At 46.1% G+C, this 23,866-nt stretch overlaps 2 protein-coding genes across 6 annotated transcripts in view; one reads left to right on the top strand and one right to left on the bottom strand.

Annotated features, from left to right (window-relative positions):
• LRRC41 (leucine rich repeat containing 41) overlaps window positions 1–5,653 on the top strand; it is a 17,729-nt gene extending 12,076 nt beyond the window's left edge. For 3 of the 4 annotated variants that reach the window (XM_016199279.2, XM_016199283.2, XM_016199280.2), the window contains exons 5-10: window positions 2,706–2,966; window positions 3,514–3,678; window positions 3,779–3,877; window positions 4,443–4,565; window positions 4,770–4,845; window positions 4,955–5,653. In XM_016199279.2, coding sequence (XP_016054765.1) covers window positions 2,706–2,966; window positions 3,514–3,678; window positions 3,779–3,877; window positions 4,443–4,565; window positions 4,770–4,845; window positions 4,955–5,174 — 944 coding nt within the window. In that variant the 3' untranslated portion in view covers window positions 5,175–5,653. The remainder of the gene's footprint in view (window positions 1–2,705; window positions 2,967–3,513; window positions 3,679–3,778; window positions 3,878–4,442; window positions 4,566–4,769; window positions 4,846–4,954) is intronic. The other variant, XM_016199282.2, reaches the window with a different exon arrangement.
• Window positions 2,926–23,866, bottom strand: RAD54L (RAD54 like). 2 transcript variants are annotated; one of them, XM_087820407.1, is made up of 18 exons: window positions 23,261–23,866; window positions 23,078–23,164; window positions 20,941–21,060; window positions 17,446–17,506; window positions 16,373–16,508; window positions 15,897–15,966; window positions 15,495–15,783; window positions 15,141–15,265; window positions 14,679–14,829; window positions 12,294–12,420; window positions 11,128–11,202; window positions 10,883–11,013; window positions 10,279–10,389; window positions 10,001–10,124; window positions 9,558–9,636; window positions 9,039–9,218; window positions 6,075–6,238; window positions 2,926–5,982 (listed from the first exon to the last, which is right to left on the bottom strand). In XM_087820407.1, exons 1-18 carry the CDS (start codon window positions 23,261–23,263, stop codon window positions 5,772–5,774), a joined length of 2,244 nt encoding a protein of 747 aa, XP_087676533.1. In that variant the 5' UTR covers window positions 23,264–23,866; the 3' UTR covers window positions 2,926–5,771. The 2 variants fall into 2 exon arrangements, with proteins under 2 accessions (XP_087676533.1, XP_016054771.1); XM_016199285.2 differs by lacking the exon at window positions 2,926–5,982 and having other exon boundaries at window positions 6,121–6,234; window positions 23,261–23,861.

Here is a 23,866-nt window from a genome sequence, read left to right as displayed (position 1 = left end):
AATCCCGTGGAGGGGTATGATCTGGAGATGTGGCCCTGCCTGCCTCACAGGGAGGCAGACAGCACATAGTGTGGCAGGCTGTTAGTGCTAGGGAAGAGGAACACGAGGTCTGCAGGCTTGCTTTGTAGTTGGAAGCAAGAGTTCCTGAGGGGCAATGAGAACCTAAAAAACGAGTACATTTTAGATATGGTAGGCAAGCCAGGGCTGAAGCTGGATCCCACCAGGTGTATAAAAGCAGATGTAAAGACAAGGAAGTGTGGGATATTTTATCAGACCAGCAACCTGCAAAGCAGTTTTTTCCTACCTGGTTGTGCCCTGCTAGCCAAATTTAACTGGCTAAATCCAGCAGTCTGCTTAGGTTGCAGAGCACTGCTAGAGAAAATCACACAACTGTAGATTGGTGCTACTATACATTCATAGTTATTAACCTTAGACAACTGTGTTTGCAACATCAGCTCCCATTCCTATTCTACCACTTCCAAACCCTTATCCCTCTTCCTCAGCAGATGACCTCACTTCCTACTTCACAAAGAAAATAGATGCCATCACACACAACTTCAACTTATTAACCAGCCTACAAACTTTCCTACATCTGCTTTCATCCTTTCCTCCTCCACTACAGTGGAAGGCTAACTCTTCTATCTGTGCACTGGACCCATACCCTCTCACCTTCTTAGGAAAGCTTCTTAAATGTCTTAGTATTAAGAGCTCTTATATACTGCTTAGTATATGTCAGGCATATTTTTATTCTCATTAACTAATTTAATCCCTACAACAAACCTCTGAGGTCAAGTGACTTGCCCAGGGTATCTAGGTAATAAATTGCCAAGCCAGGATTCAAACACACAAAACCTGGCTCCAGAGTCCATGCTTTTAAATCACTAAATGTTGCTTCCTTTCTCTCCACTGTCCTTCCCCCAACATTTAAACATTGAATTGGGTGTCCACCAAAATCTACCATCCCTTATTAACTAGTCCTATTTTCTCCTGCCCTTCACAACCTTAAGAATCACCTGTTTTCTCTCACAGCCCACTCGTCTTGTTTACATACCCACTACTGCATTGAAGATCTGTCACCAAGGTCCTTCTTATTGCTAAGTTCAATATATACCTTTCAGTCCTCACATTAGTTCTTGGCAGCATTTGCTATTAAGCAGTCTTCCTCATGAAATACTCTCATTTCCACTTCCTCAAAACTTTTTTTTCTTCTTTCTCAGACATTACTTCTCTCTTAATAGTCAGAATTCCTCAGAGCTCTCCCACTTTACACACTTCCTGAACAATTCTGTCCATTCCTTTGGCTTCAAAGGCTAACTATGCTGAAGATCCCCCATTCTATGACATTAGCCCAGATCTTTCTCCTAAACTCCAGACCTGTTTATCCAGCTGATTACTAGATATCACTTCATAAACCACAAGCTTCCCAACCTGAATGTCTCTTCTTCCCTCTATATGATGCTCCTCTTAATGACACTGCAGGTGACTCAGTTGCCCAAAAAGAAACCTCCATTATTTCTTACTCCAAATATATTTGGTTACCAGGTCCTATCTTTACACTCTCTCAAATCCATTTATTCCTCTCCACATCCTTGATTCAGGCTACTATTGCTTCTCACCTGGATTCATCACTTCAACAGTTCCTCCTGAGTCCATCCATACTCACCATACAATCCACTGAAGCCCAAGCATTTTTTCTCAAAAATGTACATCTGTCATTTGTTCATTTAAAAATCATTCAGTGGTTTCCTGTCACCATACATCTTAATTTTACTTAACAGGGTCATGTTCTCACCCATGCTTACCTGTATAGTCCTATCTTGAACATTTTACCCTCATACTTTAAACACAAGCCACTTTGATTTTTCAGTTCTTAGAACCTGCTACTCTTTCTCCTTCAGGCCTTATATATGCCAGGTTCTCTCTGCCACAATCACTCTTTTCCCTCCATTTAGCCTATCTTCTTTATGTTCTTTAGGACTCAACTGGAAGCTTTTATTGATGTAAGCTGAGCTGAGTCTGAAGTACCCATCATTTGTACTTCCACAGTACTCTACTTACACAGTTCCCATCATGCTTTTTGTTATCAGGCTGTAGAGGCAGGAGCAAGATCTGTTGCTCACTAGAGTCTAGCAAAAAAAACCAGAATAACCACACCCTTACAAAGTGCTGGGTAAGGTTTAGTTGAATGAATGAATCAACTGGAGCCTACTCAGTCCAAGGGGAAATAAAGGAGCAAATTCCAAGGAATTGCTTTATGGCATTAAGCAACTTTTCTAACCTGGATCCTATTCCTTTCTGTGGGATATGGTTATCCTTTTTTGCCCCATTCCCACCCAATAAATGTCTTAAAGTAGTCCCTATTGGATCATTGTCCTTAGTTTTCAGATGTTTCCCCATGATCTATGGAAAAAATCCAGACCTCTGCTGCTGTCTGGGTCTAAGCAGCTGGCAGCTACAAGCTGCCCCAACACATCCTGTCTTTAGTGACTCTGCCCTGACTGATGCTTGAAGGCATAACCCAGTACAGTAGACATCAATTTGCTGGTTACCTGAGGAAAAAAACAAGACAATGGATGAACAGTTGAAACATGATTTTAAATTATCTGATCCAAAGCTCAAGATTTAATAGTTATCAATAGAAATATTTGGAGTTGTCTGAGTGCTACCCTTGCTGATACTCCCATGTGACTCTTTCCTGCCAATAGGCCTGGGATCTAACATCTTCCGCCTGCTAGACAGCCTGCGGGCCCTGTCAGGCCAGGCTGGATGTCGCCTCCGTGCCCTGCATCTCAGTGACCTGTTCTCACCACTGCCCATCCTGGAGCTGACACGTGCCATTGTGCGAGCCCTGCCCCTACTGCGGGTCCTCTCTATTCGTGTCGACCACCCCAGCCAAAGGGACAACCCTGCTGTGCCAGGGAATGCAGGGGCCCCTAGCCACATAATTGGGGATGAAGAGATACCAGGTGAAGCACTGTGTGTGTGTGTCGTTTTTCTCTACACAAATGTGCAGGTGCATTTGTGTGAGGAAGGCAGGAAGATTTCTAATTCAGCCCTGCCACTACATATTCCTGGCTTATCTGGAACCTGTTCCCACTGTATCCTATTCTTAAAGGCCCAGACTACAAGCCTAGTAAGGAGTGACCATGGCAGATCAGCCTCCAGAAAAGGGGTCTAAACCAAGAACAAATGTTAGACTAGATTAGATCCCCCTGCTGTATTTGTTCCCTGAATTCCTGTATGTCTCCTATCCCACCACTTTGCATACTTTACTATATTTGCTTGTTTAAGTAGTCTAATCTTCCTGGACTAAAAGCTCCATAAAGGTAAGAACTAAATTTCATATTTAGTGCTCTATTCCCAGAACCTAGCACAGTGCCTAGCATATATGTATGTCTACTCAAGGACAAGTAGACATATATTTTTAGTGAATCCCTTAAGGACAGAATAGGACCTGCTATGGGGGTGAAGTAGAGATGGCCAGCTGGAATCTCCTTTCCTTACCATACCCAGAAAACTGCCTGGAACAGCTGGAGATGGGATTTCCAAGGGGAGCCCAGCCAGCCCCACTGCTCTGCTCTGTACTGAAGGCCTCAGGTTCTCTGCAGCAGTTGTCCCTGGATAGCACCACCTTTGCCTCTCCCCAGGATTTTGGGCTTGTGTTGCAGACACTCAAAGGTAAGACCCAGCTAGAGTGGTAAAGGGAGGAGGGGAGGAGGGAACCTTGCATTGATCTCTGGAAAAGCTAATAAGGCCCATGGCCTCTACCCCCACCCAGAGTACAACCTAGCCCTGAAGAGGCTGAGCTTCCACGACATGAATCTGGCAGACTGTCAGAGCGAGGTGCTCTTTTTGCTACAGAATCTGACTCTTCAAGGTAAGTTTTTCATCCAGAACCTGGGGCATTCCTGAGTCTTACTGTGGCTCTGCCACTGTCTCACTGAGTGAGCCAGTTTTTTTCTTGGCCTTATGTCAACTATAAAATGGCTATAGAGCCTGCATGACCTTCTTTCCAAAAGATCCCAAACTCAACTCTTCCTGTACTACACATGGGAAATTATTTTTAGAGCACCCTCACTCAAAAGTTTTTACCTCTCAGTTGCTGACAGAAACAATGATAGTGGAGAGGGATAAATGTGCTGTCAGGTTCCCCTCAGAGACTTGTCTCTAATGACCAGCCCTGCAAAGAGGGCAGTCAATGGATGAGTAAGAGTGAGTGGAGAATTGTCCATGCAGAGAACCTCCCTAGAGCAAACATCTAGGCTTAATCTGTGGTTTGAATCCTAATTTAATTCTAGCCTTACTTGGGGTCTTGGATAAATTCCTTTCTCTTTTTGGGCCTCTATAAAATGTACACACCCCTTGCTAAGGCAAACTGGGGCAGGAGGGGCAGCACCAGTCCTAATGCAGCCATCAGAACTTATTCTGATTTCTCTTGACAGAGATTACCTTCTCCTTCTGCCGTCTGTTTGAGAAGCGCCCGGCCCAATTTCTGCCTGAGATGGTTGCTGCTATGAAGGGCAACTCCACATTGAAGGGCCTCCGGCTGCCAGGGAACCGCCTGGGTGGGGGCAAGGCCCTGGGAATGGAGAGGGAGAGGGGGAAGGAGCCAGTCTTTTGACCTAGAAACTCAGTGGGAACATGGGGGTTAGGATCTAGTCGTGTGCTGGGACTTCAGAAGGCTGGGCTTCTGCCCAGCCAGAAATAGGCTGGGAAACCCTTATTCCCTACTCTTGAGTAGTTACGAGCATTTCTCCCCTTCTCCCTAGGGAATGCTGGCCTCCTGGCCCTAGCAGATGTTTTCTCAGAGGATTCATCCTCCTCTCTGTGTCAGCTGGACATCAGGTACACATTGGGGGCTGGCGGGAGGAGGGCAGGGAACAAGGGGAGCTGTAGGAGCACAGACCAGAGATTAGTTGCTTCCTGGGTATCTAATCCATCTCACCCCTACCAGTTCCAACTGTATCAAGCCAGATGGGCTTCTGGAGTTCGCAAAGCGGTTGGAGCGCTGGGGTCGTGGAGCCTTTGGTCACCTGCGCCTCTTCCAGAACTGGCTGGACCAGGATGCAGTCACAGCCAGAGAAGCTATCCGGCGGCTCCGGGCCACCTGCCACGTGGTTAGCGACTCGTGGGACTCATCCCAGGCTTTCGCAGATTATGTCAGCACCATGTGATGGGGCTCCATGCCTCACAGGTCCATGCTCAGTACCATCAGCTTGTAGGGGCTGAGGCATGGGCTGCCCAGAACTCCCAAACAATTCTGTCTTTCTCTTTCTGCCACCTTTCTTTCTCTATTTTCCTTCTTCCCTTGCACTGAGGTTCTGGAGGCCTTGATGGGGCCCAGCAAAGGCATTCCCAGAACTGGGTTTAGAGGCTTTGGGCCTCTTACTCAGTAATCTGAGAACCCTGGGCCAGGAGGTTACAGTGGTGATCAGCCACTGAGGACAGTCCCCCTTCCCCTGCTCCAGAGTTCCTGCTTTCCCACCTCAAGCAGGTACCCAAGCTTTAGAGAAATATAGGAGTGCCCACTACCAGGCCTCTTCTCTGCTGGGCTCGCCATGATGCTCCCAGGCCTCAGTCCCTTTCATACCTTTATTCGTTTTTTTTTAACCAAAAAAGTTTTTCTTATAAAATAAATTTTGGGCAAACATCATGCAGCCCTTCTTGATGATTTTTCTCCCAGAGAACAAAATCCAGCAGGGCCCTATAGGGCAGGGAGCCCCTTTCCCTGTCTCCTCCCTCTTAACAGCTACACCCAGACTAGTTGGTTATCAGCGGAGGCCCCGCTGCTCCTCATGGGAACGCTGGTGGAAGACGAAGGTGATGGCAGCGGAGGCAGCATCCCAGGCAGCCTGGAGTACCTCATCCCTGAGCCCCCGCCTATCAGTGCTATGGTTCCACTGAGCCAGGTCTGAGGTGCAGTCAGAACCATCAGGGGGTGGCCTGATCTGGTGGTTGTTGACACAGCGGCGGCAGCGCAACCTGGGGGCAGAGGACAAAGCTGTGGTCACTCTACGTTCCACCTCCATACTGTGCGGAGAATTCAGTAATGGCTAGTGAGGGCACTCCCTCACCTCTCATGGGTGTCGCTGAGGCTGGCCTCGTCCAGGGTGAACAGCTCCTTCAGCTCGCCCAGAGAGAAGTGCCGCTCCACATCCTGCTCCTCGTCCACCACACAGCTGCTCAGCGCCTTCTTGTGGCTCTGCCGCTGAAAGATCTTCTCCTCAATGGTTCCTGCCTGGGGGAAGGTGGGGGAGGCAGGGAAGCGGGGCTGTCATCTGCATACATAGGGGGCGGGAAAAACCAAGGATTGAAACTATTGCCACCCAAGAGAAGGGGAGATAAATGAAAAGTAAGAGTCTTGCAGCGATACCTCTGCTCAGCTGAGCCCATTGCCCAGTCTGTCTCCGGAATATAACTTGTGCATGTCTGTCCACCCAGGTTATTTTTTGTACCAACGGAGGGTTTCAGGGCCTGGCTAAATTCCTTCAGGGTAAGCTGAGGTTTGTCTGTAGCAGCTTCACCAGGCTTCCACACCAAGCCCAAGTCTCACTCAGTAACTATCACCTGGGTATCACATGCCAGACCCTATGCTAACACGAGGATATAAAGAAGAATCAAGTATGATCCTTATTCTTGAACTCACAGACTAGTGGAACAGACAGACATGTAAGTTACTTGGCAAAATAATAATAGATTTCTGTATAGCATACACAATAGCTCACAAGAGGGATGGTAGAATGGAATAGTGTTGAAAAGCTTGAAGTAAAGATGATCCTTAAGCTGAATCATAAAAAGTAGATAATTTAGAAGGGAAGAGAGGGGGGAAGGCATTCCCTGCATAGGAACAAAGGAATAAGCCTGGCCTTCTGGAGGACTGTGAGGAGTTCAGCCTATCTAGAGGATGGTAGAGGTATATAGTAAGAGTTGGGACCAAGAAAGTCAGCAGAGGCCCTATTGGAGAAGCTTGGATGCCAGGCTGAAGAGCTTGACTTTGTCCTGAAGTGATTAAAAGCAAAAGCAGAATTTTTGGAAAGCTCATTCTGGAAGCAGTATGTGAAGAATGGGTTAGGATAAGACCAAAGCTAAAGAATTAGGAAGCTGCTGCAATATCCAAGTGAGAGATTACTGTGACTTTAGCCTGAGATGGGGAGGAAGGTTAGATTAAAGAAATTTCAAGAGGTTAAAATCAATGGTAATTGGAATATGGTTGTTAGGAGACAAGATGGTCCAATAGGATGATGCCCAAATTTGAGTTGGGTGCATAATGGAGCCATTAAATGACAAAATTCAGAAGGAGAGCATGTTTCATCATGATGTATATAAAGTGCTCATAAGATATTCAGGTGAAAATGTATAGTAGATGATAGATACATGGGTCTAGAACTCAAGACCCATGAGATAAGAGATCTGGGCTAAAAATTATGTTAAAGACTTTTCAATATAATGAGCATATAAAATCAGAAGTAGGAAAACCAGAGTGGAGTTTCCAAAAGGAAAAAAAATTTAAGATTAGTAGTCAACAGTATCAGATATACAAAGCAGAAAAAAATCAAAAGTCTCTTGTTTTGGCAATTAGGAATCCAATAATAGTACATTCAAAAGCAGGGTCAGTGGCATAAATGGTCTGATGAGTGAGACAAGGTAAAGTTTATCTGTAGAATTTGGAAAAATGTGACAGTCAATGAATGGGAAGTAACCCAAGGTAGTAGCTACAATAAGGTTGAGAAATTTTGTTTTTAAAGTGAGAGTTACTTGAGTATGTTTATAGACTTCAGGGAATAAAGTAGAATTCAATCAACTAAGAAAGGAAAGGATGGGAAGGGTTCTAGAACAGAGCTGGAATGCTGAGCCTCAAGAAGAGAGGAAGGGCATGATCTTCTTCTGAGGCAGGAACGGAAGAGCAGGTGGAGAGATTTATGGGACAGGGAAGGGGATGAGAGAATTCAAGCCTGATAGCCTCCACAGTTTTTTTCTGTGAGGTAGAAGGAAAAGGTCTCTGGAGAAGAATGAGAGACAGGGTTAGGAAGGACACTTGAGGGCAGTGGTGAAGGCTTGAAGTGCCTGTTTAAGGAAATGAGATATGGCCCAGCCAAAATGGTGAATGTTAATTAGTGGTAGTGCCCATCTGTTTAAGTGCAAATTTATCTGGTGTAGAGGCTAACAGCTGTAATGATCCAAGTGAAGTAGGTATTAGGGAAGGACTACATGAAAGAATGCACAGTAAGGATCAGGCTGAACAGAAAAGGAAGTCAAGCTAGATTTGGGGTCTGGGGACAGGGTACTAGGGATGTTAGGTTGGAGCAGATGTAGGAGGTATAAGAAAGCTGAAGAACAGGAAGTGATAGCTATTACTAATGACAGCTATTCAAGTTTTGGGTACTATGTAAAGTTTTGGTACTGTTAAAGTTCCACCATGTAGCCTTGGGAGTAATTAAAATAGGGGGAGGTCAAGGAAACATGAAGGCCAAAGTGCTGGATAACTGCATGGTCCTTGAAGCCCACCAGGATGATAGTTGCATCTGGGGAAGAAATGAAGACTGAGCTGGTGTCCAAAGTCATTAATAAATTATGAAAATAGCAGGAGGCAGATGACTATAGCAAGGAAAAGAGGATATCAAGCCAGATAACATGAGCTTCAAAAGAGGAACTATAGGATGGATGGTCTGAGTGCTCGCTGAGAACTTGGAGAATGCTAATACCACTTCTTAGCACCATGGGACATGGAGTATAAGACTACAGGGCCAAGTGGGAAAGTATAAATCAGGGATGAGGGAAATTAAGTGTCCTGTGAAAAGGATGGGGGCCACAGGGGAGTTTGTTAACTATTAAACAGGCATCCAGAGGGCATTGTAAGAAAGGTTTGAAGGAATTGGGTGGAGAGAACAGAAGAATAAAAGGCTCCGGGCTAAGCACATAGCTAAGGCTACTGCTAGAGACAGAGGGGCCAAAGAGGCACTGAAAAACAACCCAAGATGGTCCCGAAGATCTTACTCCATGACCCACCCCTACTATGACCATCACACTATCCTCCTTACAGACAGTAGGCGATAAATATAGCAGGTCTTCTTTTGACCGTCACGCCAGACACGAGCCATGGCTTGTTCATCATTAGCTGGATTCCAGTCAGGGTCAAACATGACCAGTCGGTTAGCCCCAATGAGATTAAGGCCACAGCCCCCAGCTTTGCTGCTCAGCATGAAGACAAATTCAGGGCTCTAGAAAGAGAGGAAGCAGAAGAAAAAGAATCTCTTGCAGCCTGAACTAGAATCCTACTCAGCCCAGCCAACTGTTCTCTTTCACATATCCGTATTCTTATGCTCAGACCAACTGTGAGGACCACCAGCTTGTGTGCCTACCATCCAACTTCCCAGTCCACAAAGACAGTTCCCAGCCTAGCTATCACCAACCAATTACCAACCAGCCTACCCCTACCACACCCACCAGAAAAAAAAATCCCGAAAGACCCTAGAGCAGAGCCCCCTTATAAGTTCTCTATCACCCTTAATTCTGATGTTACTACATTGGTGGTATGGGGACAAGGGCTGTGCATTTACCAATGGACTGTTGAAGCGCTCTACAACCTTGGCTCGCTTCTTAATGGACATCGTGCCATCCAAGCGGACATATAAATACCTAAAGGAAAATCCAAAGATCAAAACCCAAGAAGGGAGAAGAGTTCCTTGAAGCCAGAGCTACTGAAAAGACTAAACTAATCATGCTTGAGGCTGTTTCATGCATAGCCTTAGGCCCCACACTCCCAAAGGCAGGGGTAGGAACTGGGAGCCAGGATTCTGTCCTGTGGGAGCACCTGAAAGACCATGGGCTATTCTGCTTGGTGATGAAACTAGGACCATCGCAGCAATAAGGAAACAGATATTTTCTGGGAAGTCCCTCCTACACCCACATCTTGGCCAATATCCACCAATCAACACCTATTCTTCCTAGGGGGACAGCAGGGGAGGCACCCCTTTGGCAGCCTAGTTAGGCTCTTCCCTACCTTCGGGCCCGGCAGAGCTTCTCAAAAAGGTCCAATGTCTGGGTGTAATTGGACACCAGCACTACCTTGTCACTGCTGTGGCTTCGGGTCACCGCCAGAATGTAATCAAGGACCAGCATTTTACCTGGAGAGATCAACAGCCCCCAATGGGTCATCCCAATGGCCCAGAATTCTTACTCTTGATATCCTGCCTTGAGACAAGATAGGTCTAGAACAAAGAAACAATCTCCCTCCCCTCCTCCCAGAGAAACCCAAAAACCTTGTAGAAAAGGGCTCACCTGACAGCTGGGGTTCTAGAACCTTGGAGCTATAACCAGGGGGGAATATGTCCAAAGCACCTTCGAAGCCATCCTCCTCTTCTACACACTTGTCATAAATTAGAGCTGGATCTGGAAAAAAACCCAAAATGCCAGTGCTCATTAGAGCCTCCTCTTGAAGCCTACCCAACGACGTTCTTCACCAGATTTGCTTGGTCCCAAATTCCAGTGTGCAGTCAGTGCCATCCGGGACCATGAAGGGATAATCTGGCTCACTAGTGTGTTCTCCCAACAAGAAGGGAGCTATACCAGAGATAGTAGGTTCATTATTTTTTTTCTCCTGACATTTTACATACACATGTATGCATGAACACACATACACACAGTCCTATATACCCCAAGCATCAAACATGGGCTGGGCAGAGGATAAGCTCAATTTTTCAAAGCAAAAGGTCTGGTTTACAGAGTAAACAATGCAGGGCTCATGCCTTGGGGCGGGGAGGAATCATACGTGGCCTCTATGAGGACTCTGGACAAGTATTAGTGAAGGTGTCTGGATCACCTATGGGAGCCTACCCCTCCTTGCTCTCTCCATAGAGGACCTCAGATCACGGACGCAACTCACGATTACAAAGCTTCTTTAGTGAGGTGATGGAAGAAAGGGAAGACACACTCATCTTGCCCTCACGCAACTCCTCTGCTGGCTTGGCCTGTCTCAGAAACCTCTGGTATAATTCAGTCTGAAGGGGTGTCAGCCTGAAAAAAAGGCAGCTGGGTCAGTAAGAAAGACTGAACCACACTTTGGCCCTCTGAGGACAGCTTGAGAGCTGGGCTTTTACTCACTCCACACCCGTAAGCTGAGTTCAGTACCTACAACAAACCACCTGCTCAATCTTCACAGGCAGGTATTTAGACAGGATATCAGATGTCCTCCGTATCAGACACCTGGAGAAAACAGGATAAGGAGGTAAGGGGCTGATAAAACCACCATGCAAACTACTATAATAAAAATTACACCCAAAGGACCAAGACTGACTCTTTTGTAGTATCAAATGTCAGAGACCCATCAGCCCTATGGCAAAGGTATCTACTTTGGGGTCTCAGTCATGGAAATGGAGGCCCTTTCTAAGAGTCTAGCTTTGACCGACAACTCTCTTTCCCTTCAAAAGGTTAGTTGGTCTTCGAGAGGCCAAGGTCTCCCAGTGAGTCTGATGCTCTGACAGAGAAAGCAAGCTACAAACCACTAAGTCCTTAGGGAAGTTTCTGCATTTGCCCAAATGCCTATTGTCAAATGGCCCAAGGCTCAATAAAACTAAGCCCACACCTCCTAGCAGACCAGGAAGAACAGGGATCAGGCATCTGAGTAGCAGCTCCTAACATACTGACTCTCCTTCCTGCCACCTAAAATTGGGAGGGCCCAGACCAGGAAGAAAGCAGGGACCTGGCCTACAAGACCCCTTCATTTATTCAGTAGAGGTGGCAACTGGGAAGGGCAGGGCTCTTCAAACGTAAATCAAGTGTATATACGTATCACAGAGGAGTCCAGAGTGTACTTGCCCTCCTGGGCTACGTGGCCCCCACAGAAAAAGCCCTCTCAGCCTGGAAGCCACAGCCATCCGTCAGATCTACTCCTACCTGTCAAAGAAGGCTGTGAGGCCTGGGAAGGGAAGCCTGATTCTTTAGGTTTGAAACCAAATGACAGAAAGCTTCTGCAATACTAACAGTGTTCCAAAGGATATTTTGCTCAGGAAGTCCAACAGCATCAGAAAAGAGCTTCCTCAGCAGATTGCTAAGCAACCCAAAACCAGACCATAGGGCCCAGGCCAGGAAGAAAGCAGGGACTTGGCCTACAAGACCCCTTCATTTATTCAGTAGCTATAGTCAGGGCACAGATCCCACTCCCTTCCTAGAATCCCAGCCCTCATAGACCAAGGTCCCAAAAGATCAGCCTTAGATGGCTTAGGAGGCAATTCTGATGACCTCAGTTGGGAGAACCCAAAGAAAGGTGCTGCCTTCTAGCCCCACCCTGCCATTACCTATTCACAATGCTGGTGAGCTCCCGCAGGCGCTCCTCTCCTAGCTTCCTATCTGCCTCACTGGCAGCTGCATCTCTACCCTTCAAAATTGGCAACTCAAAATGTTTCTTGAACTCATGGGCAGTTCCTAAACACAAGAGAGAGGGGAAAATTAAAGAATGCAGAAAAACAATGATTTTCCCACTGCCAATAATGGCAGACTACTTTGTTACAGACCAATCTTCTTGCCAAGACCAACAAAGCTGAACAAATTACAGGCAATTTGTTTGAATGAATCCAAGAGCTACCAAAGCATAGAAGACTTGAAAGGCCAAATAGTTAGATAGTAGATTAAAATCCAATTATATAACTAATCACATCAACTATAAATGAACAAAATAATCCAATAAAAACACAATCCAATTGTCAGACTGGATTTTTTTTTTAGAGCCCACCTATGTATATGCTATTTGTAAGAGACAAAGTAGCTTGTTTCAGTACAATGAAGTTCATGTCACAGTGTGGATGAACCTTGAAAACATTATGCTAAATTAAAAAAGCCAAAGGCAAAAGGTCACATATTATAGGATTCCATTGATATGAAATATCCAGAACAGGCAAATCCATAGAGACAGAAAGCACACTGGTGGTTGCCAGAGGTTGGAGATGAAGAGGAAAGAGGAAGGGACTGCTTAATGGGTATACGGTTTTCTTTGGCCAGAAATTAAAAAAAAATCAGATACCTCACAAAAGAGCATCTCCAGCCCTAGCCAGCTTTACTCAGTGGTTAGAGCAACAGCCTACACACCAAAGGTCACAGGTTCGATTCCCGGTCAAAGGCACATATCTGGGTTGCAGGTTCGATCTGGCCCCGGTCACGGTGCATGAATGAAGTAACCAATCTATGTCTCTCTCACACAGATGTCTCTCTCTTTCTCTATCTCTAGCCCCACCCCTTCCTCGGGTAAGGATTAAAAAAACAAAACGGAAAAAAAATTATACAAAAAAAGTGGTGGTACATATATACAATGGACTATTACTCAGCCATAAAAAGAAAGAAAGAAAAAAGAAAGAAGAAAGAAAAGAAAGAAGAAAGAAAGAAAGAAAGAAAGAAAGAAAGAAAGAAAGAAAGAAAGAAAGAAAGAAAGAAAGAAAGAAAGAAGAAAGAAAGAAAGAAAGAAAGAAAGAGAAAGAAGAGAGGAGGGAGGGAGGGAGGGAGGGAGGGAGGGAGGGAGGGAGGGAGGGAGGGAGGGAGGGAGGGAGGAAGGAAGGAAGGAAGGAAGGAAGGAAGGAAGGAAGGAAGGAAGGAAGGAAGGAAGAAGGAAGGAAGGAAGAAAGGAAGGAAGAAAGGAAGGAAGGAAGAAATCTTGCCCTGGCTGGTGTGGCTCAGTTGCTTGGAGCGTTGTCCTGTACACAGAAAGGCTATGGATTTGATTCCCAGTCAGGGCATATACCTAGGTTGCAAGTTCGATCTCCGATAGGGGTGCATAAGGGAGGCAGCCAATTGATGTTTCTTTCTCCCTCCCTCCCTTTCCCTTCCTTTCTAAAATAATAAAAAGAAAAAAGAATGAAATCTTATCATTTTCAACAACATGGATGGACCTAGAGGGTATTATGCTAAGTGAAATAAGTCAGACATAGAAAGGCAAATCCAAATGATTTCACTTATACGTGGAATCTAAAGAACAGAATAAATGAACAAACAAAACAGAGACAGACTCATAGAGACAGAGAACAAACTGATGGTTACCAGAGGGGAGATGAAGGACTGGATGAAAAAGTGAAGGGATTAAGAAGTACAAATTAATAGTTACAAAACAGTCATGGGGATGTAAAGTTCAGCATAGGGGATAGAGTCAATAATATTGTACTAACTACGTATGGTACCAGGTGGGTACTTGAATTATTGAGGGGAAATCACTTTGTAAATTACGTAATTATTTAACCACTATGCTGTACAGATGAAACTAACATAAAATAATATTGAATGTCAACTATAATTGAAAAATAAAACTTTTTAAAAATAACGGCCAGTAACCTGGCCTGTGTGGCTCAGTGGGTTGAGCACTGTCCCATGCACCTAGAGGTCACCAGTTTGATTCCTTGTTGGGGCACATCCTGGGTTGCGGACTCGATCCCCAGTAGGGGGCATGCAGGAGACAGCCTATTGATGGTTCTCTCATTTATGGTTCTCTTCCCCCCATCTCTAAAATCAATAAAAACATATTAAAAATAAGTAAATAGCCAGAGTGGGCCTTGCTGAGTTGCTTGGCAGAGACAAGGGTCTCCCAATGGCTCTCCCTCACAAGAGAAGTCTTCCTACAAGTACAACTAGCATTCTCTTTCCTCAGCTAGAGTTACAGGTAAGGCTCCTCTCCAATGTAGCAGACAAGGCTGGATTCTTACCCAGGATGCCAGAATTAACAAAATGGACCAAGCTGAAATACTCAAGGAGATCATTCTGGATGGGAGTCCCAGAGATGAGCACCCGCCGGCTGGTGTTTAAGCTGTCCAGGGCCTGGTAAGTCTGATTCTCAGAGTTCTTGAGCCTGTGTCCCTGAAAGGAAATTAATTCTCACTTAGGCCTGGGCACAATGTGGCATCCCTAATGGTAGCAATGTTTTGTGTAGAGGATCCAACCTCTGGTCATCAGCCTACAGTACGTCACCTCCTTGGAGTTCCAAACAGTGCTTACTCCCTCTTTTGGCAGGTTGATATCATGAGCTCTCCTCTCACCTGCCTCCTCCAAAGCAGCATGCTCTATACTCAGCATTCCCCAGTGATTGGCGTAGCCCTTAGATGGCAGTTCTCAGTGAGGAGACTCTGACAGACTTTCTCCTACCACCCAGATTGCTGAAAGTCAAGTACCTCGTCACATATGACCAGTCCAACACTCCCTTTCTGGAGGACTCCAACATGAAGGCGGAATGTCTCATAGGAAATGATAAGGATGGGAGAAGGCACTCTGGCTCCACGCTGGTTCATGAATCCTTCTACAACAGAAAAGGTGTCAAGGGAACAAATCTGAGACTATCTTAAAGGGGGGAAAAAAGTTTGATAGTTGTTTAATTTAACCCGGAAATAACTATTTCAACTGTTTCCCAAGGAATTCTCTTCTCTGTCACCCCTCACTACCCTCAACCCTGCCCATCAGTGAGCACGCACATAAGAAAGGAGCAGGTTGTGTAGAAATGTACAGTCATCTTTGTTAAGGCTCCATACCCAGCTTTTGATCTATCTCGTCCTTAGAGCCTCCATCAATGGCCAGAGGTTGAATCCTCCCTCCAAGCCACTTTCCAACTTCATTGTACCAGTTCTTCACCAGGCTGGAGGGCGACACCACCACTGCCTTGTCAATTTCTGGCTTGCACTCTGGACTCTGGCGCAAAAGCGTCCACATCAACGTGATGCATTGCAGCGTCTTGCCCAGGCCCATCTCATCAGCCATAATGCAGCCGTGGCTGCCCGGGATGCGCCGACTGGTGACACACTCCCACAGGAACTTCACTCCCTGGGGAAGAACAGCACTCAGCCCACTTTGGCATCCACGCTGCTGCTGCCCTAGAGATTGCAGCCTCCCAGGCTCAGACCCTAGCCCATACCTCACCCCCCACCACCACTTACCTCTCTCTGATGAGGCCGTAAGACCTTACTGAGAATAGGATCAACAACCACATGGACAGGGAGATTTTCCCTGAGAAAATACAGCAAAGAAAACACGGATCTCAGGCATGGGCAAGGACATGCCCTCAGGAAGTTGTGTCCTGCTGATCCAAACGCCACAGAGGCAGCTGCCTAAGAAAGGACCTTCTTTGGCCTGGTAATCAAACCATAGTAAATTCTTGCTCCGGGGAAATTTAGGAGAGGGGTGATAGCATAAAATTTATGTTGTCACCTCAACCCCTCCTGCTCCTGAGTGAGCCTACCCACTCTCCACCTACCTTCCCCACCTACCCACTCTCTGGATGGTGCGGCAGTCATGACAGCACTCTGAAAATATGTGCCAGTCTCAAGGATAAATCACACCAAAATGCCCTCTGCCCTCCCAGGTATGTGCACTTAGAGGTCCAGAACTGCTCAAGAAATACCAACGCACATACTTGTCAAGCTTCAGCTGGTCATGGGCGCTCAGCGGGGGAGGCTCATACAGAACCAAGGCACCTTCTTCCAGGGGGTCATGGAGGGCCCGGCGGACCCCAGTCCTTTTGAGGCCCAATGCCCGAGAGCCCAGAGGACCTAGAAACCAACAACCTGTTACCTAAGCCTTTAGGTTGAAGAGCTCCAGCAGGCCCAGCTCAAATGCCCAACCTTCACATAACTTCTCCTAAGCTTCCATATGACCCTCTCTCCCCTAGAACCTCTGCAAACCTAGTTTGGGCACCTCTACCTGGCCATTATCCCAATCTGCCTCATTTTACTTCCCCATTCAACTACGAACTTCTGAAGGGCCAGGTCTTGTTCATCTCAAGTGAATCCTGGAAAAGTCTAAAACTCTAAAAGGGCCTTTCAAGACTTAGAGCTCGGCCCGGCTGGGTGTGGCTCAGTGGTTGAGCACCGACCTAGGATCCAGGAGATCGAGGTTCGATTCCCAGTCAGGGCACATGCCTGGGTTGCGGGCTTGATCCCCAGTCAGGGGCATGCAGGAGGCGGCCGATCAATGACTCTCTCATCATTGATGTTTCTATCTCTCCCTCTCTCTCTCTGAAATCAATAAAGATATATTTTAAAAAAACAAAAAAGACTTAGAGCTCTTGAGAGTTGTCCTCCCCCCTCCCAGCCCGTTTTAGCACAATGCTATGCTTTATATAAGACGGGGGGGGAAACTGTATAGAACCTAGACCTCTAACAGAGTCAACCTCATAAAGGAGATGCCACAGAAGTCACTTGGACTAAACGAAACCTGGGCCCACAAGTCACCCTGGACCACCGGAGCTTCCTGAGCACTGGCACATCCCCACCAAGAAGATGAGGGCAGTCACTCTTGGCAGCCCTTGCTGAAGCTATCAAACACAGCTTTCATGCAGGCATCAGGGGAGTCATCCCATACAGAGTCACCACCAATCTGGGATCTTCAATTCCAAGGTACTCTTGTATGTACAAAAACTGAGGTTTTCATCTATTCAGGCACATTTACACATGACTGAGTCAAAAAGAGAAAAGTCTCCATTTTTACCTTGATAATTTGGAATGGGGATTTTGAAAGGCTTTGACAAAATGCTTCGAATAAATGCTTCCTAAAAAGAGAGAGAGGAAACAGGGATTCAGGACTGTTTGGAGATGTTAGGCAATACTATTTCTACAAATGCAGCTTAAGATGCCTATTTAAGCATTGTAATACAGCTAGTACATTGTATTTTGACTACATCTCGTTCAGATGCATCTAGAACATAAAGAAATGTTTTCCATATTAGGTTTGTACAACAGCTTTCGTCGTTGAGTCTTTACATAAGGTTCTACAAATGCGCAGGAACAGCAGAGGGCCACTGGCCAGTGCCTAGCTTGTCAACCACGAGGCTCATATCCATTAGCTCACAAAAGACCATGCCATTGTGGACACCTAACTATTCCCCAGGGTGCAACACCTTAAGAAGAAAGCACCACAGCCCTGGCCGGGTGGCTCAATTGGTTGGAGCGTTGTCCCAGACACCAGAAGGTTACGGGTTCGATCCCCGGTCAGGGAGCATACGAAAGACAACCGATCAATGTTTCCCTCTCATGGATGTTTCTAACTCTCTATCCCTCTCCCTTCCCCTCTTTAAAAGCAATAAAAACATTTATTTTATTTTTTTTAAAAAAGGAACATATCCTTAGATGAGGATTAATAAAAAAAAGAAACTTTTTTTTTTTTTTTTGTAAAAAAAAGAACAAAGCACCACAAACTTACCCAACCCCAATGCTAATAAGGAACTCCAATGTCTGGATTCAACCACTGTCCTATAGGGCTACATCTTCCCAAGAACACCTCACATTTCTTTTTCTGTCATATCAATTCTGCCTACTGCATCTAATTCCCACATCAGCCTCCATGAGAACTAAACAGCCCTGCAAAGAGTAATGGTAGCAGAGGTAGCAGGAGTAGTATTAGTAAAGTAATAATATTAACAATAGCAAAAATGACAATGATGACGACTAACAATGTATGCCAGATTCGGTGCTAAACCCCCTGAATTCATGTTACTATTTCATCCTAACAGCTCTATGAGGTCCATATATTACTGACATCCCCAGTCTACAGATGAACAAAGTTAGGCTGAGTAGTTGTCGCTTTTCCAAGTCACACAGCCATGACAGATGCAGGACTTTCCTGATTCCAAGGTCCTTCTTTGTAACCAGGAGACAGGCAATGTAGCCTCCTAACCTAACCTGTTTGAATACAGCCATGTGGATCAGCCCAGTCAGGAGCTTCTTGCCATAGGAAAGCACAAGAGAGGGAAGAACGTGAGAAAGGGGACATGAGAGAGGGCAAGCCAATCACTAAAAAAAGCAAGTGGGGAAAGGGTCATGGGAAGCAGACATACGTAAGTCCTAGAGAAGGGTGGCCTTGGTGCTTCCACCTCAGCGCCTGCAGGAAGCCCTGTGCCATCACTCTGGCCTGGAATCAGCACTGGGCTATGGGGCTGGGGCAGAAGAGGAGGCAGGGGAGTACACAGCACCAGCTCCTGAGCTGACTTACAACTCCCATCGAAGTTCTGGTCTACACACATCTGAGCCCTCTGGGGAATTATAATAGTCTGTGAACCTCAACAAAACAAGAGCTGGAACCCAAGAAAGCAAAGAGAAATGAGCAGAAACCCTAAAGGTAGTTTTAATGAAAACACATTAGTGAAAAATGAAGTAATGAAAAATACTCCCCTCTAGCAAAAAGGTAGTTTAATAGAAAAAAAAGCAAGCCTATCTTGCCCTGAAATTTTTACCTTTTTATTCTGAACCATTTCTATACAGATCATTATAATTTCTACAAACTCAATGTACTTTAAATAGAAAAAATGTAATGAGTATATTGGGCAATCTATTGGAAGACAGAAATGTGGGAGAACTGAACTTCATTATCACTCTAAATAACGTGAGCCAAACCAGCTAGGGCTGTTTTTACTGATTTTTAGAGAGAGAGGAAAGGGGGGGAGGAAGAGGGGGGAGGGGGAAGGCAGGGGAGGGGGAAGGGGAGAAGCATAGATGTGAGATAGAAACATTGATTGGTTCCTCCCATACCCGTTCCCACTGGGGATCAAACCCACAACCTAGGTATGTGCCCTGACTGGGACTAGAACCCAAAACTTTTTGGTGTATGGGACCCCTCTTCAACCAACTGAGCCACCCAACCAGGGCTGGGTGTCCTAAAATATAATTCAATTCTGACATTATCTATAGGGAGAAAGTATCAGATCCTACAGATTAAGGCTTCACAAGACTGTCTCCCCCGCAACCACTTAAGATGCCAATCCCGCCCGGCCAGGCGTGGCTCAGCGGTTGAGCGTCGACCTGGGATCCAGGAGATTGGGGTTCAATTCCCGGTCAGGGCACATGCCCGGGTTGCGGGCTCGATCAATGACTCTCTCATCATTGATGTTTCTCTCTCTCTCTCCTTTCCTCTCTCTGAAATCAATAAAGATATATTTAAAAATAAATAAATAAATAAAGATGCCAATCCCAAATCCGGGTTGCTATCTGTGGTTCTTTCTGACAGGCTGTACACGTTGGAGGTTCCCACAACCCACTCCTTGGGTTTGATTACTCAGAAAAAGCTTACTTACTAGATTACCAGTTTATCTCAAAGGATATGAATTAACAGTCAGATGAAGAAATACAGCGAGGTCTGAAGGGTCCCAAGCATAGGAGCTTCTGTGCCTATGTGGTTTGGGGTGTGCCACTTCCAGGCAAATGGAGGAGGTTCCCGTACACCCACTCAGAAGCTCTCCAAACCCTACCCTTTTGTATTTTTATGGAGGTTTAATTACAAAGGAATGATTAAGCATTGGCCAGTCATTGGTGGATTGGTTCTCCTGGCAACCAGCCCCAAAGTTAGGTGCTTTACAAAAGTTATCTCACTAACATAAACTCAGGTGTGATTGAAAGGGGTGGTTATAAACATCATCATTTAAATTCCAAGAGCTCAACATCACTGTCCCACGAAAAGCTTGGTGAAAATAGCTTTGGATGGAACTAGGCAGATCTGACTATGTTAATCTGTAACTTTGGACAAGTAAACCCCTCCCAAGACTCAACTTCCTCATCTAAAAAAAAATGAGTTACTTGACATAATGCACAGAACCAGCCATTGTGCTGATTATGTTTTATTTTACTAGAGGAAACATGTGAAAGCTGTAGGACTCTGCTACTTCTCAAAGCCATATGCGGAGTCAGAGACTGAGTGGATCCTGGTTCCAATACCCTGCCATGGCCTTCACTCTCCTATACCCTCATGTCCGCAGGAATCTGAGTCACCTGAGATCTGGTGCCCAAGTACTTATAAAAGAAGGTGACTCCAAATCAGCACACATCTCTAGAGAAAGAGGCCAGGCCTCTTCCAGGCCCCGGGAACTGTGAGCAGGCCCAAAGTCCCCACCAAAGTCTGTCTGCTGGCTACTCTGTAGAGTCTTCAGGGGTGAGAGCCTCCCTAGGCAAAGCAAGAGGGAAGCAAATACATCAGCAGGTTGAGGTACTGACTTACATGCTGACTACTGTCCAGACAGGGTGGTCGATTTGTGAGTTGGGTCAAAGCTTTCCGAAAAGGGGACAAGAAACACTCCCAGCTCTGGGTCTCACTGCTGGACTTCCGTTTCTTAGGAGTCTAGAAGAGAGTAATGGTAAAGGTGAAGTCTAGAAGACCACAATGGCAACTAGCACTTAAAATGCTTATTAAGCCCTGGCTGGGTAGCTCAGTTAGTTAGAGCATCATCCCGACATACCAAGGTGGTGGGTTTAATCCCAGGTCAGGGGACACACAAGAATCAACCAATGAGCCCTGGCCAGTGTGGCTCAGTTGGTTGGGCATCGTCTTATGCACCCAGAGGGTGCCGGTTCAATTCCTGGTCAGGGCACATGCCCAAGTTGCAGGCTCAGTCCCCAGTAGGGGGCATACAGGAGGCATCCAATTGATGCTTCTCTCTCATCAATGTTTCTCTCTCTCCCTTCCTCTCTAAAATCAATAAAAACATATATTTTTTAAAAAAGAATCAACCAATGAATGTATAAATAAGTGAAACAAATTAATGTTTCTCTCTCCCTTCCTCTCTAAAAATAATAAAATTATTTTTTAAAATAAATAAATACACTTATTAGTGCCAGGCACTGTTAAAAACTCTTCATACTTATTACCATGTATCATTTTCACAGCGATCCTATGTTAAGTGTTTATTATCCTTATTTAACAGGTGAAAATTGGAGCTTAATGAGTTTCAACAACTTGCCTAATCTGAAATAGGGTACTGGATGAGGTGAATGAAAAGGGCCTGTGAAGGGCAAGTCCACCAGTAGCAAGGAGTCATGCGACCCCAAATCTTTACTCCAAAAGCCCCAAGGAATAATTGAACAATTGTTTGCTTCCCTCCCTGAGTTTCCCAAAGGAGGGAAAAGAGTACAGCTGTCCCCAACTCCCAGAACACTGAGGCCACTCTCCAGTCAGTTCACACCATGGCAGTGAGGACCCCAGTACCAAAAATATTTTCAAGGGCAACTAGCAGCAGACAAGCACCATTTATGACCCAGCTACACCAAGTGCTGCCCAAGTTCTAGTCTGAGACCTATATAAGTGGCAAGGGGCAGCCAATGTGCATCCCTCATCGGTAGAGGAGCACCCTGTACACCAGCGGTGCAACTACAGAACAAGCCCCATTGAGCCATCAGGCAAGAAGAAGCCACTTGTACCAGCTTGCCAAGGTATTTAAAGCTTCAATGATCCTATATGACACACCTGAAACAGAAACACCAGGCCCCTTCCCTCCCTTCTCTTTACATGCTTTTACTCACAAACTACCCCTGCCCAAAATTCCCTTCTAGACCTTCTTTATTTTTTTTTTGTTAATCCTCACGGAGGATATTTTTTCCATTGATTTTTAGAGGGAGTGGAAGGGAAGGAGGGAGGGAAAGGGAGAGAACATTGATGTGAGAGAGGCACAATTAGTTGCCTCCCACTGAGCCACACCAGCCAGAGCTAGACCTTCTTTAACTAATCTCTTCCTCGAAAGGTCCAATGGTCAAGCCCTTGCTTCTTGAACTGCTCTCTCTGAAGTAAATGCTGCACTGTCCTATTGATTTTGGTTTACACAGATCCTGCCTACAGCCAGCCCCAGGAAACTTCGAAGGAGGGAGCAGACCACAGGGCCCAGCTCAAAGCTGAACATACCATACTTGAGTATTAGCAGACACTGGAGGGGAACCACCCCTCCAATCTAGGTCCAAGTGAGCTCAAAACTCTCAGGTAGGCCCAGTCAGTACATTCTACTATTCTGTGACACTGGGTTAAGGGACAAAAAGCAAAAGAACAGGCTGCTAGTTGCTGTTGGGGAGCACTTTTTTTTCGAGGCAGCCAAAGGACCCAACCCAAGTGCTCTTTTGCTTTGGAATACCCCTTCCTACCAGGAAAACTGAGTCTATATTAGCTTCTAGTGAGCACTTGAGGACAAATATTTTATTTATCTTGTTCAATGCCTTACACACAGTAAGCACTCATTAAGTTTACTGCAAGAGGCTTCTGGAGGTGACCAGGTTCACTCCATGTAACCCCAGAAACTAAATCCAGGATTCCTTTCTGTCCAAACACTCCTGCATTCCCACCTTCCCTATCCCCTTGAGGGCAGAGTACTCACCACTGCCCCAGGCTGCCAGTCTTCATCATCAGAGGATCTGCCTTCCGGTTTTCTCTTGGCCAGCTGGCTGGGAGCCAAGCTCCTCCTCTGAAAGAAAATGGAAACAGCACCCGCAGGAATCCTGCAGCCTGAGCCCATCAGATCCAGGCACAGACTACCCAGTCTCCCCTAGGCCACACTTACCATCCTAGACCCAGGAACAGAAAATATCAAGTACCCATCAGCCAAGTGAAAGGTACCCAGCAGCTGAAAATGCAGATCCGGGGCCAGGTAAGGAGAGGGCTGCTACATTAGCGAGAACATGGCTAATTAAAGAGGGAGCATGGATGGAGGGAATTCAGCCAGTGGCTGGGGGTTGGGCCCAAATGTGAGAGTTGCTAGTTAGCTGAGGCCAGAGAGCAGATGAAGAGGAAGTATCCAGGCAGAGATGAGCCGAGATCTGGGACGGGGTGCGATGGGTGGAGTGCCAGGCTGGGCACAGTGGAATCGCTCTAATGGTCTCAGGTGGGCGTGAAGGAAGCGGGTAGTTACGGGGGCAAATGGTAATCACAGGCCGGGAGAGAGAGGCTGGGGTGAAAATACGAGGCCTGGCGAGGCGCCGGAGCCGGGAGAAGGGATTTCCCAGGTCCGTAGTTGCAGATGCGAAGCCCGGACTGAGGGTGGTCGAGTAGGGATCCAGGCAGGACAAGTAAAAAGACCCGGGCTTGGGAGGGGTACCCCAGACGAAGCAGGAAAAAACCGCCGAGATGAATTTGCTCCCAGCACTACGGCTTAATCTTCGTCTTCCGA

The sequence above is a fragment of the Miniopterus natalensis genome, chromosome 9 (assembly GCF_054644295.1).
Source record: "Miniopterus natalensis isolate mMinNat1 chromosome 9, mMinNat1.hap1, whole genome shotgun sequence".
NCBI classification, from domain to species: Eukaryota; Metazoa; Chordata; class Mammalia; order Chiroptera; family Miniopteridae; genus Miniopterus; species Miniopterus natalensis.
Note: the sequence above shows the minus strand (reverse complement) of the source record. Positions and strands in the feature narration are given on the sequence as shown.

Bases quoted from the DNA above. Each gene is read 5' to 3' on its own strand.
- RAD54L (XM_087820407.1), bottom strand. The intron at 16,509-17,445 runs GTAAAAATGGAG...GTTGGTTTCTAG, and splicing joins CCCCATTCCAAATTATCAAG to GTCCTCTGGGCTCTCGGGCA. The intron at 10,390-10,882 runs GTGAGTTGCGTC...GTTTTTTTCCAG, and splicing joins ACTAAAGAAGCTTTGTAATC to ATCCAGCTCTAATTTATGAC.